Source organism: Crocuta crocuta, unplaced genomic scaffold (assembly GCF_008692635.1).
Source record: "Crocuta crocuta isolate KB4526 unplaced genomic scaffold, BGI_CrCroc_1.0 scaffold149, whole genome shotgun sequence".
Classification (NCBI taxonomy): Eukaryota; Metazoa; Chordata; class Mammalia; order Carnivora; family Hyaenidae; genus Crocuta; species Crocuta crocuta.
Window position 1 is genome coordinate 3326718 of NW_027551561.1, and position 17075 is coordinate 3343792.

Genomic DNA, 17075 nt, shown 5'->3' on the forward strand with positions numbered 1-17075 from the left:
TGTCTGACATCTAGACTAGTAATAGGCTTTTGAAATTCCCTCTCCTCTAAGCCAGACTTCTAATTTTCTCAACAAGCAATAATTTCTCATTAAGTCATAACTGCTGGTATATCCAACAGTATATTACCCTGTCTGATGTTTAAATTAAACTTGTGTCCACGATTCATACAGTGGTAAAGGCTCTCTAGCGCCCAGGATCACATGACATTGTAAGACCCTGACAGTACAAATCTGATTATTTTGGCTTTTAAGTGTTGTAGGACAATCAGAGAAAGCCCTCTGGAGGAAAAGAGTGACTAAAGATTGCTATTCATATGCAACTGAACTTCTCCCTTACATCATCCATTATTTCTGCACCCCCACCCTTCCAGTCAGTTACTTTTACCTTTTCAATCAATGTGATCAAAGACTCACGATTGTTCTCCCATTCTTGTCGAAGCTGCGAAGCAGGGGGGTACTTGCAACAAGACAGCTCTAATGTGATCTCGAAACAGTTGGCCCATACATAATTGTAATCTTGCATGCCGCCTGTAACATAAAGGACAAAAATAAATTTACTCTAGGAATTTTACTTTCAAAAAGACCAAAGAAATTAAATCGGCCACCTCTGCATGCATAAATTTTTTTTTTCATAAAATCGTTTGAAACTGGAGAAGGCTCTTGGATTATAGAGCAGACTAAGAAGGAAGGTTAAAGGAATAGACACTGAAAAGGAATATGCATACATAAAGCAAATGTATTTGACTGGCAGGATGAACAGTTAGGAAGAACATAAACACATTGGTTAATAACAATGGCAATAACATTGCTAACAGCCCTACAATTTGAGCGTTTACCACATGCCAGACCTGTTCTATGAGCTTTATGAGTATTAAACAAGTGTATGAAGCGGGTGTCACTATTTCACTCATTTTACAAATGTGAGAAGTAGGATGCAGAGAGAGAGGTTAAGATTTTTGATAGCATGAGTATTAAAGGTACACACGATCTTAAAGTTGTGAATGATGTTCATGCCAAGCGTTAAGTGCCTATTATCCTAACTGTACTTTCTTTTATCAAGAAGGTGGCAGGAGAAAAAAGAAAGAAATCTTTTTTTTTCTTGGTGTAGCTTTCTTGGTGTAGCTGCACCACCCTAGAGAAATCTAGGGTGGTGCAGCTACACCAATGGGGGGTGGGGTGGGAGGAGAAGACACAATAAACCCTTTCAAAACGTGTTCAATGGAAAAGGGAAGTAAAAAGGAGAAGAGGCATCAATAGCCAACTACCTTCACCACTTCTACACCCATAGAAGCCCACACACTCATTCCGTAGAAAGCTTATTACCTTATCATTCTTGTCACTCGATTTTTAAAAATAGACTTAATTTTTAGGGCAATTTTAGTTCACAACAAAACTGAGCAGAAGACACAGAGATCTTCCATATACCCCCTGCCCCTATATAAGCATGGGCTCTTTCTCGTTACCAGCCTCTGCACCAGCGTGGTACATTTGTTACAACTGATAAGCCTACATGGTTGACATGTCCTTATCACGCAAAGTCCATAAATTACATTAGGGTTCACTCTTGGTATTGTATATTCTATGGGTTTTGACAAATGTATAATGACATGTTTCCACCATTACATTTTCATACAGTGTAGTTTCACTGCCCTAAAAATGCTTTGTGCTCCACATATTCATCCCTTCCTCCTCCCTAACCTCTGGCAATCACTAATCTTTTTACTATTTCCATATGGCTTTGCCTTTTCCAAAATGTCACATAGTTGGAATCATACAGTATGTAACCTTTTCAGATTGGTTTCTTTCATTTAGTAATAGGTATTTAAGGACTCTCCATGTCTTTTCATGACTTGATAATTTTCTTTTTAGTACTGAATAATATGCCATTGTATGGATGTACCACAGTTCATTTTACCCAGTCACCTATTGAAGAATGTGTTGTTCCTTTCCAACTTATTTTGAAACTTTTAAAAATGTTTATTTATTTGGGGGATGGGGGGTAAGTGCAGGCAGGAGAGGGACAGAGAGAGAGGGAGAGAGAGTCTCAAGCAGGCTCCACACCCAGTAGAGAGCCCCATGCAGGGCTCGACCTCATGACCATGATGAGATCATGACCTGAGCCAAACTCAAGAGTGGGATGCTCAACCAACTAAGCCACCCATGCTCCTCAGCTGCTTCCAAGTTTTGGCAATTATGAATAAAGCACTGTTAACATCCTTGTGCAGATTTTTGTGCGGACATAAGTTTTCAACTCCTTTGGGTAGTAAATACCAAGGAGCATAATTGCTGTACATATAGTAAGAGTATCTTTAGTTTTTAAGAAACCACCAAACAATCTTCCAAAGTGGTTGTCCCATTTTGCATCCCCCTACCAACAATGGAAGAGAATTCCTGTTGCTCTACACCTTTGTCAGCATGTGTTGTTGTCAGTGTTCTGGATTTTGGCTATTCTGGCAGGTGCGTAGTAGTAACCTATTGTTTTCATTTTTTTTTTTTTTTCCTGATGACAGCAATATGGAACATCTTTTCATGTTTATTTGCCACCTGTTTAACTTCTTTGTTGAGGTGTCTGTTAAGGTCTCTGGCCCATTTTTTAATCAGGTTGTTATTTTCTTATTGTTGAGCTCCTCATATATTTTGGATAACAGTCCTTTATCAGATGTGGTTTCTTCCTTTTAGGGGCAGAATAATAGGCTGTTGTATGTTTATACCAAATTTTCTTTATCCATTCAACTGTCAATAGACAGGTTGTCTCTTGGCAATTGTAAACAATGTTGCAGTGAACGTGGGTGTGCAATTATCTTTTCAAGATTCTGCTTTCAATTCTTTTGTATATATACTCAGAAGCAGGAATGCTGAATCATATGGTAATTCTATTTCTAACTTTCTGAGGAAGCTCCATACATTTCCTATAGCAGCTGCACTATATTTATATTCCCACCAGCCATGAGGGTTCCAATTCTCCACATCCTCACCAACACTTGCTATTTTGTTTTTGTTTTTTCTTTGATAGTGACCATTCCAAAGGAGTGTAAGGTGATAAGTCATTCTGGTTATGATTTGCTTTTCCCTGATAGTGATAGTGGGCATTTGTATGTACACATGTGGACACACACATACTATTCATCATGCATAATATTTATTAATCTTTTCCATTCTTTTTTTAAAAATATTTTTCACTTTTTTTTTTTTTTGAGAGAGAGAGACACACAGAGCACAAGTGGAGTAGGGGCAGAGAGAGGGAGACACAGAATTCGAAGCAGGCTCCAGTCTCTGAGCTGTCAGCATGGAACCCCATGTGGGGTTCAAACCCATGAACCACAACATCATGACCTGAGCTGAAGGTGGATGCTTAATTGACTGAACCACCCAGGTGCCCAAATCTTTTCCAATTCTTACTACCATATTGGTTAGTACAATGGTCATTGTGTGTAAGACATTATACTAAGATTATATGGATTTATAAATAAGAGACATATCTTTTTCTTTAATGTCTATTATTTATTTTTTATAATTTTTAATGTTTTTTATTTTTGAGGGAGAGAATATGAGTGGGGGAAGTGCAGGGGGTGGGGGCACAGAGGATCTGAAGCAAGATCTGTGCTGACATCAGTGAGCCCAATTCAGGGCTCAAACTCCCAAACCGAACTCATAAACCATGAGATCATGACCCCAGCTGAAGTCTGATGCTCAACTGACTGAGCCACCCAGGCATCCCAAAAGACATACCTTCATTCAGAGTTTAAAGTCTTGTAGAGGAAGCAGAACACAGAACACACAAAAATAACAATTTCAGAGGAATGCACGAGCAAACTAATATAAGTTTTTTTTGCATATGTAAAACTTAACTTGCTGTGTTAAATTGCAAACATGGCCAACTCACAATTTAATTATGCCAGAAGCAGTGCAGTAGACTACTTACTTACAACACTATAATCACCAGGCTTGAGTCCTGGCATTCTTTTGTCTGTCCCTTAATTGTCTTACTTCAGTAGCAATTTAAGAAATACTAGCTAAGAGCAACAAGACCACATTTACAGTAATATTTTGGAGTACTATTTAATCAGCTTTTTACACTTAACTTTAATGGTATTGTAATTAGCCAGTGTCAATCAATGACACACATAAATATATTCCTGGGTTGGGGGGTGGAGAGTAGGGACAGAAGTCTTTAAAAAACAAGCCTTCGGGGCAGCCCGAATGGCTCAGTTGTTGAATGTCTGACATTGGCTCAGGTCATGATCTCCTGGCTCATGAGTTTAAGCCCTTCATTGGGCTTTTGCTGCTGTCAGCACAGAGCCGGCCTCAGATAACTCTGCCCCGCCCCCTTCCCTCCCAGCCCCTCCCCTGCTGTGTGCATGCGCATGCTCTTTCCCTCTCTCTCTCTCTCTCAAAAAATAAGCATTTTTAAAAAATAAATAAAAATTAAAATAAGACTTCAAGAGAAAAAACTTTATCCAGTGGCCTCCAATCCCACAGATCACACACTGTAGCCATTTTTAAAAATCGTATAACCCTAAAAACAACCCAAAACTAAAGGTCAGATTCATTGGAGACAAAATTCTTTTTGTAGGTCCTACAGATTTGAGAAAATATTGTAGTGAATAGTATACCTAATTGTAACTCATTTTTGTTAATGTTAGCTTCACAGCATAGGATCTAGTGGAAATACAAAATATGAATTAAATCTTGGCACACACTCCCCAAATTTCCCTTTGATAAGAAACTATTTAACAGAAAGCCATGTAAAATAAAGTACTGGAAATAAAAGGGTGATTATACTACCTTTAAAAGTACAAAAATCAATTCCTTTCCTGTATTTTAGCAATAATCAGAAACTATAATGGAAAGAAAGATTTCAGCAACAAAACCTGTAATACATATAGATTAAATGTAATAAAATACATAATATAAGTTAATGTAAAGTTTTACTGAGGGATGTAGATTTCATGCTTCTACATAGGAGGCTTAGAAAGATATCAAATTTCCCTGAAATTAATTTGCAAATATTACTCAGAAAAAACAGATTCTTATTGGGGCTGGACAAAATGATTTAGAATCTGGAAAAATAATGGATGACAATATCCAAGAAAACCTTAAAAAATAAGGATGGTATTAGGGACTTGTATTGCCACATATTAAAATGTCCTAAAACTATACTTACTAAAGCAGTGCATTAAGATCAAAATAAATGGACCAATGGAACAAAATAGAAAGCCCAGTAACAGAAACTAAACCATTTGCAATATTAAAGACACATTTAAAACCAGTGGGGAATGATTAAGTTGGTAACTGTTACATGAACAACTGTGACAAAAAANCTTAACCGACTAAGCCACCCAGGCGCCCCTACACCAAATAAACTCTTAAACCCAGATGGAATTTGATGTAAAAATAAAACCACAGACAAAAGTAGAAGTCAACATAAGTATTTTTATACACTCAGGATGAGGAAAGCCTTTCTAAGTATGACAGCAAAGTAGTATGAAAGCATTAAAAAAAAAAAAAGATAGATTTAACTAGCTAACAATTAGAAAATATTTGTTGATCAAAAACCTACCTTAAAAAAGTTTTAAAAAGAAATTAAGAAAAAATCCATAAAAATAAAGGGAGTATAGAACATTCCTGGGTAATAAATAATTATGAGTGTAGAATCTTCAAAATAGGTACAACCTTAAGACAGAAATTTCTTTTCCAGGAATTTATTCCAAGATATTAGCTATGAGGATGAGTACTGTAGTGTTTAAATTGAAGGAAAGGGGTGCTCGGCTGGTTCGGTCAGTTAAGCATTCAAATCTTGATTTTGGCCCTGGTCACAATCTCACACTTTGTGAGTTCGAGCCCCACGTTGGACTTTGTGCTGTCAGCACAGATACTGCTTGGGATTCTCTCTCTGCCCTGCCCCTGCTCACGCTCTCCCTCTCTGTCTCAAAATAAATAAATAAACTGAAAAAATAAAAATAAAAATAAACAAATTGAAGGAGAATAAAACTAGAAACAAACTGAATGTCTGAAAATGGTGGATCAGTTTATAAATTATTGTATAAAATGGGCTACTTACTAAGCTACTAGTTGAGCTGTTGCAGACACACATTTATGGGCATGATATTTACCATGTAATAACAAAACAAGGTTATAAAACCGTATATAAAGACACATCTTTTTGTATGATGCTTTAAATTTTACTCTTCTTTGAAACATACAGAGCTTCTCAGTTCCCCTATACTCAAGTTTAAGTTACCTGATTCAAAATAATTTTGACAATCTCTCTAATCAACAAGCTTTTATGTACTGTAAAAGTCATCCCTTTTAAGTATACAGTCCAATGTGTACATTCATATAACCTCCACCACAATTAAGATACAGAACATCTGTATCATCCCAAAAACTTCCCTTCCCCCAGTACCTAGGCCCTGGGCAACCACCAATCTAATTTCTTTGCCTATATTTTTGTCTTCTCCAGAATGCCATATAAATAAAATCATATAGTGTAAAGCCTTTTGTAGCAGGCTTCTTTCACTCAGCACAATGTTTTAGAGATTGATTTATATTGTTGCATATATAAATTCTCCTTTTTATTATACCATGTATGCCATTGCATGGATGTAATACAATTTGTTTATCCATTTATGTGATGGGTATTTGAGTTGTTTTCAGTTCTTGCTTATTATGAATAGAGCTGCATAGACCTTAGCGTGGGTATATAATTTCATGGTTTATGGATAATATCTAAGAGTGGCATCGCTGAGTCATACAGTAAATATAAGTTTAACTTTATGAGAAACTATCAAACTGTTTTCCAAAGTGGCTTACCATTTCACATTCCTGCCAGCAATGCACAAATGTTCCAGTTGTTCTTCATCCTCACCTAACAAACTGTTCAAGCAACTGGTCAGACTTTTTAATTTTAAGTATTCTAGTAGGTGTGCCATGGGATCTCCTTGTGGTTGCAATTTGTAATTTCCCCGACACTGAATGATACTGCACATCCTTTCATGTCTTTATTTATCATCTATACTGGGAGGCCTTGGAAACTAGGGACAGTTGGTAGTATTGTAGAGAGGGGGGACCTTAAGAAAGGGACTCTATAAACTTATCTATGAATCCCCAGGCTCAGTCCTGAATTGCACATGTGTGGAGATGACCCTAAAGAGCATACCAAAGGCACTGAGAACTGAATTACAAAACAGACCACTGCCCACATCCCACCACTGGTCCATGGGAGGTAAGCACACAGAACAGATCTGATCAGAACCACAAAGGCTTTGAAAACTGGCATTGCAATCACAGTCCACAGGAGAAAAGTCAAAACTTACAACTGAACCTAACTGGGTCACTCACTGCTAAAGCAAAGAAATTATCATTTTTTAAACAGAATTTAAACAAGGCTCAGATTTCATAACATAAGATCCAAAATGTCCAGCCTATACCCCAACATTATTTGACATTCAAAGAACCAGGGTAACGTATGGGGTGCATGGATGGCTCAGTCAGTTAAGCCTCCAACTTCAGCCCAGGTCATGATCTCACAGTTCGTGAGGTGGAGCCCTATGTCAGGCTCCATGCTGACAGCTCAGAGCTTGCAGTCTGCTTCTGATTCTGTGTCTCCCTCTCTCTCTGCCCCTCTCCCGTTCACACTTTCTCTCTCTCTTTCTTTCTCTCTCTCTCTCAAAAATAAACATTAAAAAAAAAAAAGAACCAGGAAAAAGTCAACTGCTTGAAAGGAAAAAATAATCAATAGACACCAACCCCAAGGTGACACAGATGCTGGAATTATCTAACCATACAGCAGTTATTTTAGCCACACTTCAAGGAAGTAAGATTAAACATTCCTGAATTGAAAAACAGAAGATATAAAGAAGAAAGACAAAGTGGAAATCTCAGGACTGAAAAATACAATAACCAAAACTTTTAAATTTACTGAATGCATTCATTCAACAGGAGAATGGAACTGACAAGGGAGGAAAGTGAGTTAACTTGTAGATAGACAAGTAGAAACTACCTAATGTAAACAACAGAGGAAAAAAAAGAGAATAGTTTTAGGGATAATACCAAAAGGTCTAGAATTTTTGTCACTGTCACTGGAGTCTCAGAAGGAGAGGAAAAGGGTATAATGCTAAAAAAAATTTTTTTAATGATGGCTGAAAACTCCCCAAATTTGGCAAAAAACATAAACTTGGATTTCAAGCTCAGTACATTCCAAACAAGATAGACTATAAAAGAAAAATTCATGCCTAGATACTTCATAATCAAACCGTTCAAAACCAAAGGAAGAAGACTTGAAAGTAGTAAAAGAAAAATGATATGCTCATATAGGTGAACAACAGGAAAGAAGTGTGTCCTGAACAACAGGAAAGAAGTTGTAGATTTTTTTTAAAAGGGGACACACAGAAAACCAATTTAAAAACCAGACTCAATCCAAACATAGTGATGATTATATTCAGTATAAGTGGTATAAACACACTAGCTAAAAGACAAATTGTCAAATGAATTAAACAAGAGCCAACAGAAAGCTCTCTATATGAAACTCACTTTAAGTATAATGGTAAAAGCAAGTTAAAAGTATAAGAATGGAAAAAGATATACTACACAAACACAAATCAAAAGAAAAATGGAAGGGCTTTATTAATGTCAGATAAAATAGACTTTAGAACAAGAAAAAGTACCGGATAAAGAGGGATATCACATAATGATAAAAGGTCACTTGACCAAGACAACTTTACAATTCAACTCCACCATCAACAAAATCTAAATGAAATTTATAACATATTCCATCCAACAACAGCAGCATAAACACTCTTTTCAAGTACAAATGGAACACTCATCAAGACAGACACTATCCTGGGTTGCAAAACAAACTTAACAAATGTAAAAGAACTGAAATCATACAAGGTATATTCTTTGACATGATGGCATTACCTAGAAATCAGTAATAGAAAGCTATATGCAGAATATCCTTTTCTGGATGCAATTTCATAAAAGCACATTTCCTTTGAGTCTATAATAAACTATTCTGAGTTGTGGTATCTACCAAATCTATTTCTAAACTCATAGGAGCCCACCAATGTGAATAGCAGCAAAGTAACTTATTTGCAATACAAAAAAAAAATAATAAATTTATCCTATCTTTAGAATACCAGCAAGTTTTTATTCACCAATTTCAAGTTTCAGTTTAGAAATTATTTTTTAGGGGCGCCTGGGTGACTCAGTTGGTTAAGCGTACAACTTTGGTTCAGGTCATGATCTCATGGATAGTGAGTTCCAGCCCTGTGTTGGGCTCTGTGCTGACAACTCAGAACCTGGAGCCTGCTTCAGATTCTGTCTCTGGCTCTCTCTGCACCCCCACCCCCCACTCATACAAACACACACACACACACACACACACACACACACACACACATTCACTCTCTCTCTCTCTCTCCCCCCCTTTCAAATATAAACATTAAAAAATTTTTAAGAAATTATTTTTTTAATAAAACTGGAAGCAAATTAAGATATCAACAGAATTATGAAGAACAAGAAATTTTTTGCAAGGTGCCACAAATAGGCATTATTTGTTATCTGTGTTAAACAACATTTATTTTTCCAAGACTAAATGTCAAAGACTCTATATAATGAATAGTCTTAACTGAGTAGCTGGTTTAGATCCCGTCATCTTGATCTTTTCCTCAACAAAAAACCCACCTATACAAAGCTAGAGTTCCCTGTAACAGAGAACAGCCTTTAATCTGTAGAGAAGCCTGATATTACTGACAGCTGCAGTTACTTCCAGATTCAGTAATACATGTACTTTTCTTAAAAATTGATGTCACATGGCTCAACATTGACTAAAGGATTAAATATCAGACTTCAGAACAAGATATTTATCCAGTCAAAGAAAATTTTAATTTGGAGAACAGAACACTCATTATTGGCATGCCTCAAAGCAATAAAGCACTTTACTAATAGTATAAAGAATCTGTTATTTATCCAACTTATTAACAATCATCAGCAACCCCTGAGATAGTCTCTCAGGGGGCTATCTAAACCAATGACTTTCAAACTTGTTTATTCATATTAACATAATTTTGAAAAATCATGCAATGCTTCATATATTTTTTAAAGTTTATTTTTAAGTTAGAAAGAGACAGCGCAAATGGGTGGTACATAGAGAGAGGGCACTTTCCACACAGAGCCTGATGCGGGGCTTGAATCCCATGAACTGTGAGATCATGACCTGAGTCAAAATCAGATGCTCAACTGTTTGAGTCACCCAGATGCCCCACACTTCACATATTTTTAAGTTGATATCTAAAAGGTTTCATGTTGGGCTGCCTGGGTGGCTCAGTTGGTTAAGCATCCGACTTCAGCTCAGGTCATGATCTTGTGGTCCTTGAGTTCGAGCCCCACGTTGGACTCTGTGGTGACAGCTCAGAGCCTCGACTCAGATTCTGTGTCTCCTTCTCTCTGCCCCTTCCCTACTCATGCTCTGTCTGTCTCTCTCTCTTTCTCAAAAATAAATAAACATTTAAAAATTAAAAAAAAAAAATAAAAGTTTTCATCCTAAGCTTAAATAGTTGCAAAGTAATTTCCTGGATACCATAAATTTTTTATTTTTTAAAGTATTTTTTAATGTTTATTTATTTTTGAGAGAAACAGAGAGAGAGTACAAGCAGGGGAGGGGCAGAGAGAGAGGAAGACACAGAATCTGAAGCAGGTTCCAGGCTCTGAGCTGTCAGCACAGAACCTAACACGGGGCTCCCACTCATGAACTGCAAATTCATGACCTGAGCTGAAGTCAGATGCTTAACTGACTGAGCCACCCAGGTGCCCCTCAGTTTTTATTTTTAAATAAAACTTTTACATTATTATTTAAGATGTATATAAATAAATTAAAATATACACTTAATTCTTGGTATCATCTATTTAAAAATTGTGTGAACACAGACTTTTAACAATAGGAATTTTACATCTTCCCTTTTTCTTTTTTTTAATTTTATTTTTTTAATATTTTTTATTTATTTCTAGGAGAGAGAGAGAGACAGCGTGAGCAGGGGAGGGTCAGAGAGAGAGAGAGACACAGACTCTGAAATAGGCTCCAGGCTCTGAGCTGGCAGTCAGCACAGAGCCCGACGCGGGGCTTGAACCCATGAACCGCGAGATCATGACCTAAGCGAAAGTCGGACACTTAACCGACTAAGCCACCCAGGCGCCCCATATCTTCCCTTTTTCTATTTGAGCTTTTATTTCCATTCCACTTCGTCCACAAGTCCACTTCGTGATATACTTGTATGGTTCAAAGTCTTTCACTGATCATACCAAAACACTTCAGTCTATAAATGTATGTATGTATATTTAAATTTTCCTAGAAAAATATTTTTAAATGTTTATTTTTGAGAGAGAGACAGAGCTTGAGCAAGGGAGGGCAGAGAGAGAGGGAGACACACAATCTGAAGAGGACTCCAGGTTCTGAGCTGTCACCACAGAGCCTGAGGAGGGGCTCGAACCCACAGCAGTGTAATCATGACCTGAGTCAAAGTCGGATTATCAACGGACTGAGCCACCCAGGTGCCCCTCCTTAATTTTCAATGACCTTAATGTCTTAAGTATTAATTTTTGTCTTCTAGATGGAATTATTATAATAACTACTGGCATAAAACTAATTAGAAAGGCAAAATTATAAATTTTGATAAATGATAAATGTAACGGGTAGTAATTNTATTTATTATTTATTTATTATTATTATTTTTAATGTTTATTTATTTTTGAGAGAAAGAGAGGGACAGAGCATGAGCAGGGGCGGGGGAGAGACACAGAGAGACACAGAATCCGAAGCAGGCTCCAAGCTCCAGAGTGTCAGCACAGAGCCTCACAGGGGCTCAAACCACGACCAGCATGATCATGACCTGAGCTGAAGTTGGATGCTCAACCAACTGAGTCACCCAGGTGCCCCTGGAGCGATGCTTTTATGATATCATTAAAGTAATCACCAAATTGTCACTTTTGTTCTGGTGCCCTAGAAGTTTGTAAAACTGAGTCAACATACCATAGTGTGGGTCGCCTAGGTAGCTCAGTAGGTTGAGCGCCCAACTTCGGCTCAGGTCATGATCTTACAGCTCATGAGATCAAGCCCTGCCTAAGGCTCTGTGCTGACAGCTCAGAGCCTGGAACCTGCTTCAGATTCTGTCTCTGTCTCTTTCTGCCCCATCCCAGCTCAGGCACTGTCTCTCTCTCAGATACAGAGAAACATTAAAACAAAAACAAAACAAAACAAAAACAACAAAAAAAAACATACCACAGTGTGCTTCATGTGGGTAAAAAAGTATGCCTATGTCCAATCAAGAGGGGAAAGAGGATATGTGACTGACCTCCCGCAGCAAACATCTCTTTCAATTTTAGGAAAGAGTAGTTATGGAAGACCTAGAAATTTATTTTCTTTAAAGTTATCAAAACAAACAGGTCTCTTCCTTCTCCCTATACATACCTCAGTTTGAAAACCACTGACTTAGATTACTTCCTGTACTCATAAGGAGAACTGACAAAGAAAGAAAAAGGTATAAAGTTTGCTTTCAAATCTACCTGCCCAGGCATCTTGCTGGCTTAGTCAGAAGAGTGTGTGCCTCTTGATCTCGGAGTCATGAGTTCAAGCCCAGTGCTGGATGTAGAGATTATTTAAATAAAGTTTTAAAAACTTAAAAAAAAGGAGCACCTAGGTGGCTCAGTCGGTTAAGCGTCTGACTTAGGTTTGGGTCATGATCTCGTAGTTTGTGAGTTGGAGCCCTGCATTGGGCTCTGTGCTGAAAGCTCAGAGTCTAGAGCCTGCTTCGGATTCTATGTCTCCCTCTCTCTCTGCCCCTCTCTTGCTCACGCTCTGTCTCTCTCTCTCTCAAAAATAAACATTTAAAAAAAATGTTTCTAAAAATCCCTACCTACCAATACAGAGCTTTCTATGCTCAGGAAAAAACTGAACACAATGTACCATAAACCCTATAATGCTTTCATTTCTTTACTTGTATCAAAAAACAAGCCTAAAAGTGCAATTATTAGGAATCTGTCCAGCAGTACAACAAATTGTGATCACTACTCATTGTTAATAGGTAGCTAAGTCTTCTGATTGAACGATCAACCCATACCTATTAAACTCCTTCATTTGTCTAACAACAAATTTTCATATGCTTTAAGACACTCAATTCATCTTTACCAAGGAACTATGACTGACAGAGATCTAGTTCTGTTGGGGGAGGAGAGATACTTAAAGAAATCCAACCCTTCACTCAAATGGGGCATTAATGAATGACTCACTCTTAGGTCTCAAGCAGAAAGTCAACAGAAAAAAAATATAATCATTGCTTCAGTGTTAAGACTTAAACATAGCAAGGTTGTTTTTTTTTTCTCATTTATTTTTTATAGCTTATTTATTTTTGAGACAGAGAGAGACAGAGCATGAGCCAGGGGAAGGGGAGAGAGAGAGAGAGAGAGAGAGAGAGAGAGAGAGAGAGAGAGACAGAATCTGAAGCAAGCTCCAGGCTCTGAGCTGTCAGCACAGAACCCAATGAGGGGCTCGAACCCATGAACCATGTGATCATGACTTGAGCTGAAGTCGGACACTTAACTGACTGAGCCACCCAGGCGCCCCTAGCAAGGTTTTTTTAAACTTGCCTTAGTAGGCCAAACTACAAAGTATCAGACTGTATCATACAAGAACTCTATAAATCATTTACAAAAAACAACTGCAATGTATTTTTTTTTAATTAGGATGAGCATTTTAGAGTGAAGGAATAGAGGTAGGCAATTTCTACTCTATTTTTAAATTTGGAGCTTACTGTTATTTCTTTAATAAAACCACTTCAAAGGATAGCGAGAAGTTCTCACAACTTTGACATCTGTGAACAATTTCTTTATAGATAGTGACTTATTAAGTGATAATCTTGCACTCCCTGAGATATTTTTAAAAGCTAATAAGCACAGTGCTCCTAAAAAAATTTTAAGTGGAACATCTGAGTCAAATGAATGGAAAAAACAGAGGTTGCTCTTGAAAAAAAATTCCCATATTCCTGGTCTTTAAATTCAAGTTCACTTTGACCAAATGTTAACTGAACTTAGTCTTTGTGTTCTCAGCAAATTTATCTTATGAAAATCTATTTCCTTCACCACTCCCACTGAATATATATTTGCTAATGATATGGTTCTACAAAGTTAAACTAAATTACACAGTCCTGCATCTGTTTTCAGTTTTGTTTAAGTTGGTCAACACGATCTCCCACATAGCTCTTTGAACTGCATTTTCCTTCCTTTTTTAAAGCATTTTCCCACCCACTACCTGACTTTAAGAGAAAAAAGTAGAAAAAGCACATCTAATTTCTAAACATCAGACCCGAAGATTTAGGGATCAAATCCTAAAGTAGTGATTAATGTTTGGTTCTCAACCTTCATGTAAGTCTATATCACATTACAAAATACATACTGCACTGCTCCTAAAGGTCAGACTTTATATCAGGCTATATTTCAGTTTACTAGAGCAGAGGAGCAAATATTCTGGGGGTGTCTGGGTGGCTCCATCGGTTAAGCATCCAACTTCAGCTCAGGTCATGATCTCACAGTTCGTGGGTTTGAGCCCTGCATCGGGCTCTGTGCTGACAGCCAGCTCAGAGCCTGGAGTCTGTTTCAGATTCTGTATCTCCCTCTCTCTCTGACCCTCACTTGCTCACGCTGTCTCTCTCCAAAATAAATAAATAAATAAACATTAAAAAAAAGAGAGAACAGGAAAAAAAAGAAGCAAATATTCTGTTTAAAAACAGTTTTACCTGTTTGCTTTTCCTTTTAAATCAGGTGGCACTCGGAACAAAAGAAAGTGAGGAAAAAAGGAAGGAGGAGGTCCAGTCAACTCCTTAGTGTACAAGATCAGATAAGACCAAAAGCACATTTACTAATGCACATTTGACAATCAATAGTATTCTTAAAGCATGAAAGATGGACTAAGAATTAATATCTGAACTTCCAGCATTTCTTAAAGAAAACACCCCAGTGCAAAACCAGAAGTATATTCACTTTGGAGGTAAAAACAAAAACAAAACCAAACAGACCAACAAAACAACAAAACAAAAACTCATCCATCTGCCCATTTATATATGCGTTCTATTCTAGTTGAATTTCTGGCTCCAGCTCTAAGCAATTAAATTATGGCAGGAAACGATATCAATCCAATTTTCAAAAATCATATACACCGTCATACGCTTTCAGTATCTCAAAGGTCCTAAATCTCTATCTATCATCTTGACTTCTGTCCCAAGCTCCAGAGCCTATTTCCCAACTGCGCACTGGGTGCTTATAACCATCCTCAATCTGCACTCCTCTCCCTACCTAGAGAGAACACATACACACACTCCTCCAATTAGTTTTCCCACTTTCATTATCATTCTTATTTTTCCAGGCTCAAAACCTCCAAGTTTTATCTTTGGGTCCTTCCTCTTGACACTCCACTCTACCATCTAACTGACGGTCAATCCTGCAATTCTTTTTGTAGTTTCTTATATTCACCCTCCCTTTTCATCCCCAGAGTCCCTAACTAGACCCTTATCTCCCGGAAAGACCTTGCTTCAAATAACTGTAAAAACCTCCCTAGTCTCTCTTCCTCCAGCACTTTCTGTGCCAATACATTTTGTTTAAAGATAACTCCAAATAAATGGTACCACACTGTCCTTAATTATCAAATAATTCACACTCTAGCAGGAGACACAAAAACCTATTAACAACATGAATGGATAAGCATTATATGGGTGGTATCAATAAAAAGCTCTAGGAAAGCAAGAGTGACAGTTACTACACTGGAGGTTTCAGGGAACTTGTAGGGGAACTGCTGATGAGCCCTGGGTGTTATACAGAAACCAACTGGACAATAAACTATTTAAAAAATAATATTAAAAATTTTAAAAAAGAAAAGCAATCCAGAAAATAGCCAAAGGTTCACATTTTAGGGAAGGGACAAGGAGTATAGGGGTGAAGTACAGGAGAGAAGGCCAGAAACGTAGGCTTGGGTCAGACTCTGGGACCTTTAGTATCATACTAAGTTTAGACTTGATCTTATTAAAATGTGAAACAAGCAAAGGTATAAAAATGCTTTAGGTTTTTGTAGGTTTGCTACTTTGCTTGTAATATATCATTTTAAAAACAAAGTATCTCGAGCACTAATAGAACCAGAAACATCTTCCATAAGTGTAACTAATGGTAAATTACCTATCCTCTACACTTCAGATTAGTAAAGACTGAATGAAAATTAGATATGAGGACAGTACTCTCCACATGTTCAGTAGGTCAGGTTGGTTTATTTATGTTATTCAAATCCACTGTGTCCTTACTGATATTTTTGTCTCTGTGATCTAACAAATACTGAGAGAGACATGTTTAAAATCTCTGCTGTATTTAAAAATTTGTCTATTCTTAATATCAGATATTGCATTTTTTCAGGTTTATGCTGTCCATTTGATTCTTTTGTTTGTTTGTTTGTTTGTTTAAAACAACAATGTTCTGGTGTCACATGATTAACCCATAATGCCCTGAATTTTTGTTTTTTGTTTTGCTTTTTGTGTATTTATTTGAGTGTAGTCAACACAAAATGTTACATTAGTTTCAGGTGTACAACATAGTGATTTGGCAAGTTTATACATTATGCTGTGCTCCCCACAAGTGTAGCTACCATCTCTCCAGTATACCACCATTACCATATCATTGACTGTATTCCTTATGCTCCACGTTTTATTCCCATGACTTATTCATTCCATAACTGGAAGCCTGTATTGCCCATTCAGCTTCACCCACTTTGCTCAAGCCCTACCCTCGTCCCCTCTGATAACCATCAGTTTGTTCTCTGTATTTATCGATTTGATTCAGCTATTTGTTTGGTTATTCATTCATTTGTTTAGATTCCGCTTATGAGTGAAATCATATGGTATTTGTCTTTCTCAGTCTGACTTATTTCCCTGAGCATAATACCCTTTAGGTCCATCCAAGTTGTCTCAAATGGCACAACCACATCCTTTTTAATGGCTGTGTAATATTCCATTGTGTGTATACATACACATACATACATGTATGCACAC

The 17075-nt window shown here is 37.2% G+C and overlaps 1 protein-coding gene across 1 annotated transcript in view; it reads right to left on the reverse strand.

Moving 5' to 3' along the window:
* Positions 1-17075, reverse strand: part of CPD (carboxypeptidase D) — a 72189-nt gene that overhangs the window by 42479 nt on the left and 12635 nt on the right. Inside the window, exon 3 of the mRNA XM_077749680.1 lies at positions 386-528. Within this exon, the coding sequence (XP_077605806.1) occupies positions 386-528 (143 nt within the window). The remainder of the gene's footprint in view (positions 1-385; positions 529-17075) is intronic.